This window comes from Leucopleurus acutus (genome assembly GCF_964270905.1).
Source record: "Leucopleurus acutus genome assembly, chromosome: 12".
NCBI lineage: Eukaryota > Metazoa > Chordata > Mammalia > Artiodactyla > Delphinidae > Leucopleurus > Leucopleurus acutus.
In genome coordinates this window covers 17,212,370-17,216,257 of record NC_139154.1, presented here as the reverse complement: position 1 = coordinate 17,216,257, position 3,888 = coordinate 17,212,370, and the positions used below count along the sequence as shown (strand labels likewise).

General features: G+C 58.0%; 1 protein-coding gene across 2 annotated transcripts; it reads right to left on the bottom strand.

The window, feature by feature from the left end:
• Positions 1 to 605: 605 nt before the first annotated feature.
• On the bottom strand, positions 606 to 3,408 carry ITPRIPL1 (ITPRIP like 1; the record flags this gene model as incomplete). 2 transcript variants are annotated; one of them, XM_082851686.1, is made up of 2 exons in its annotated part: positions 606 to 2,264; positions 3,388 to 3,408. In XM_082851686.1, 2 exons carry the CDS (start codon positions 3,406 to 3,408, stop codon positions 606 to 608), a joined length of 1,680 nt encoding a protein of 559 aa, XP_082707812.1. The 2 variants fall into 2 exon arrangements, with proteins under 2 accessions (XP_082707812.1, XP_082707813.1); XM_082851687.1 differs by lacking the exon at positions 3,388 to 3,408 and adding an exon at positions 3,117 to 3,156 and having other exon boundaries at positions 606 to 2,218.
• Between the last annotated feature and the right edge of the window lie 480 nt (positions 3,409 to 3,888).

Genomic DNA, 3,888 nt, shown 5'->3' with positions numbered 1-3,888 from the left:
ATATTGCACATATCATATGAAAATGGGGCTAAATTAAGAAAATGGCAAATAAACATCTTGGTTATATCTTCAAATAGTGGAGGTCTGAAAAATTCGATCCTAAAATACGAGAAGCTACCATCACAGTATTTGGGATAAAATGGAGTGCTATCAGCTTGGATATGAGTTGGGCTGAGTTCAATAAGGAAACCAGTTTACAAGGGATGTGCTCGGAGTCGTTCACAAAAGAAGGAATAAGCTGGAATGGAAGTATTCTCTGGTTCTCTGACTTCCAGTGTTGCTACAAAAGCCAACTTCACAGGCCTCTTCTGGATCTCAACTCTTTAGCAGCAAGATCCTCCCATAACATCTGTTACCCTGGGCCCTCTTGGGGTCATGATGAAAGTTAAGTCAGGAGAAGAAAACTTCAAAGACCCAGCCTTGATGAGGCCCTGCAGACTGGACCCCTCCTCACGACCACTTCACGTACTGCTAAGTGTCTTAGTCTATCATAGTCCCCACTGGCAAGGTGAAGATCATGTATACTGCTGATGTGTCTGAAAAATAAACTCTTCTGCAGCCTGACAATCAGAAATACCTTCTCCCCCTCTTTAATGGCCTGTACATTAATGTGCCCCAGCCAGCGAGGCACAGGGCAGAGCTTTCACCTGGGTCAGAAGGTTGTGGAACTCTTCCACTGCCTGTGAATGTGCCATGGGGTTTAGCACCAGGTGTTGGAAGAGATTGATGGGCTCAGCATTACGAAATGTCTTAGGGATCGGGATGGTCAGGGGCAGGAAGGTGTTACCAATGAGGAAATGACGGAGGGACCTTCTCTGGAGGCCTTGGCCCAAGAACCAGAGGATGTCCTGGAGCCGCTGGGAGAGCATGCCATGCTGCCAGTCTGTGAGGGGCAGCTGCAGCAACAGGTGCATGAGGGCTGTTTTGAAGTGGTAAGAGGTGAGGATGGGGTGGGATGCTCCCTGGGGTAAACTCTGAAGGTCCCGGAGACTCAAAATGATCTGGAGGCACTTGAGGTGGCAGGTGTTCTCGGGAGCAAAACGCCCGACCAGCTTTAGGAACAAGTGCTCACAGGCTGCAAAGGACTCGGGCCAGTCCACGCTGGTGAGCTGTTCCTGGCCAGGGGCCTGACTCACCAGGTATACCAGGGTGTCTTCCTGTTGCACACCCAGGACCAGGCGGATTGAGAGAAAGCGGCCTGAGCGGTAGTCCAGCCGGAGCTTGCAGGAGGTGGTGGACGGCGGCAGGCTGAGCTTGAAGTCATACTTGTGGGCCACGAGGGCCCAGGCGTTGCCCACCATGTTCGTGAACCACTGCACGGTCTTACACACATCCAGGTAGGAGCCGGTGCAGAGAGCCGCCTTGATGGAGCTGTTACACTTGCCCAGGAGGGCTGAGTGGTCCCTGTGGTGGTGCACCAGGCACAACACGTCCCCCAGAAGCTTCTCGCGCTTGCACACGCATTCCGACTCGACCCGCACGCGGCCACAGCGGCGGCCTAGGGCCAGATCCCTCATCTCCAGCGCAAACATAGTGCCCTGGGGGGGAACAATGGGCACCAGGATGTCAAATTTCTGGGTCTCGTGGAGGGTTCCCCATTTCTCGAAGGCAGCCCCGATGCCCAGGCAGTCCTCTAACTGTGGGTGAGCCTCCCGGCGGCTGAGCACCTGACAGGCCTTGATGAGGTCGTCCACAAAGCTCTCCACGAACTCGCAGGTGCAGGGCAGGTCCCGGGTGACGTTCTGGATGTGGTGTTTGTGAAAGGATTCCAGCGCCTCCCTCGGGGGGAAGTCGGTAAACCAGTTACAGGAGGTGACAGGCACGACACGGACCTCCTCCGTCTCATCATCGCTGCTGGAATCAAAGGCCGGCTCGTGCTGCATGTTCTGTCGCAGGAGCTCAAAGATGAGAAAAAAGCAAAAGAGGCCAGCGTTCCACAGGTTTCCCAGCATCCAGCCCAGCGGCCCCTCGTGGCCATCCGCCTGGAACGGCCGCCCCCTGTCTTTCTTCCCCGGCACTAACTGGTCACTGGATGTGTCTCCTCTCCAGAAGTTCTCTGCCTTCTGCTGCTCCTCAGCTGCTCGCTTCCTCTCTTCAAACTCTAGTTCTAACTGGCGCATCTCCTCGCTCATCCGCTTCTCCAGCTGCCGACTTCTGGCTAGTGTGTCCAGGTCCATCCGGTCACTGACCATCAAAGGGTGGTGCACGACATACATCACTGCCAAGAACAGAAGGCTTATCACAGCCATTGGAGGCCTCTGCATCTAGACAAGTAGGAGGATGGGAGTTACTGGTGATCTTCGGGACTCATCTGCTCTCCAGCGTGTATTCCCCATAGCGCTGGAGCCCCAAATCCTGGAAGTCAGCTACTCAGCAGGAACAGAAAGCTCACAGAGCTGGGGTTGGACAGAGCAAGGGCGGCCTGTCTGGGAGGATCTGGGGAAAAAGGAAGGCAGCAGGATGTACCACCCAGCCTCTCTACTGCTTTCCTTCCACATGGTGTGGGTGGTATTTAGGTTTCCAGAATGTGGACATGGGACTCTCTTCATTCCTAGGATGGGGAGGGGGACCCTGTTCCAGGGTGGCTTCACCCAACTCATCAGTCCACCATGGGCACCAGGTGTGCCCTGCTTATCCCAGAGGCTCCCTTCCATGGGCAGAAAGCACTGGTCTGCCTGGGCAACACCTTTCTTCTTGCCAGGCCGTCAGCCCCACGCCAAGTGGGATGCTGTAGCATCCTACTTCCTCTGTGACTTCACAATCCTCATTCAGCTCAGCCTGTGTCATCAGACCACTCAGCAGCTCCTCCACTCCCGTGCCCAGTGGGCCAACCCCCCGGGGGGGGGGCTGCCAAGGAGGCACAGTGCCACCCGCCACTTCTCCACTCCTGCTGCTGTGCTCTCTGAGGTCCTACCGGGGCTGCCGGATACCGCATTGGTGGGCCAGGCCCAAAGGCAGGCACAGCTCCACCTCTTGGCCCAGGAAACTTCGTGAAGAACCGGATGCCCAAGGCCTCCTGAGAGCCCGCAGGAGTGGGTTCCTCTGCCTACCCATCCACCACAAAGGCCTGATGCTTCCTGCACTCACCCCACCTGTTCACAAGCTACTGGGCTTACCGAGATCATGAAGGACCAGCCGCGTGGGCGCTGAAGCCAGGTGGGGGACTCTCCTCCCTTTGGAACTCGTCCTTGCTTAGTCTCACCGCCCTCTCCAGGAGCCCTGTTAAAATTTACAACGTGCCTGGGGGCTTTGGCTCAAAGCCATGTGCCTCCCCCCCCACCCCATTCATAACTTCCCCAAATTCCACGCCTAGAGATCTGAACTCTCATCCGCCTATTTAGACCAAGCCAACTCTTTTCTCCCGGGACCTGGGACCAGGTTACTCACGGTAGGCGTTAGCACGAACATGGTCTTAAAGAGCCCGCGCGGCCTGACCGTCCCCGCCTTCTCCCCCGCACGGTGGGGGCTCCGGGTTCCTCGCCGGGTCCGCCCGCGGACGTGGCCCCGCTCCCCTCTCCCGGGGAGCACACCATGTTTATCCAAGGGTCCGATTGTCTGTGAGCGGCGGGCCCCGAGACCCCACGGTGCCGCGCGCCGCTCAAAGGGCGCCAGCCGGACAACGCGCTCCCGCGGTCCAGGCTCCGCCCAGCCCCGCCCAGCCCCGCCCCGCCCACCCAAATCCCCGCCGCGCAGCGAGCGCGCAGCAGGAGTCCAACCCTGAGGCCGGGTGACCCTTCTCGTCAGCGCGCGCAATGTGTCCGCCGCTTTGCCTCCCAAGGCCCTGCGGAGGGGCTGTGGCCACAGACTCGCTGCTGAGGGGCGCTCACGCCGCAGGCGATCAGCCTCCCTAGAGTCGCGCAAGGGGCACTGCAGGGCCGGCTGTCAGCT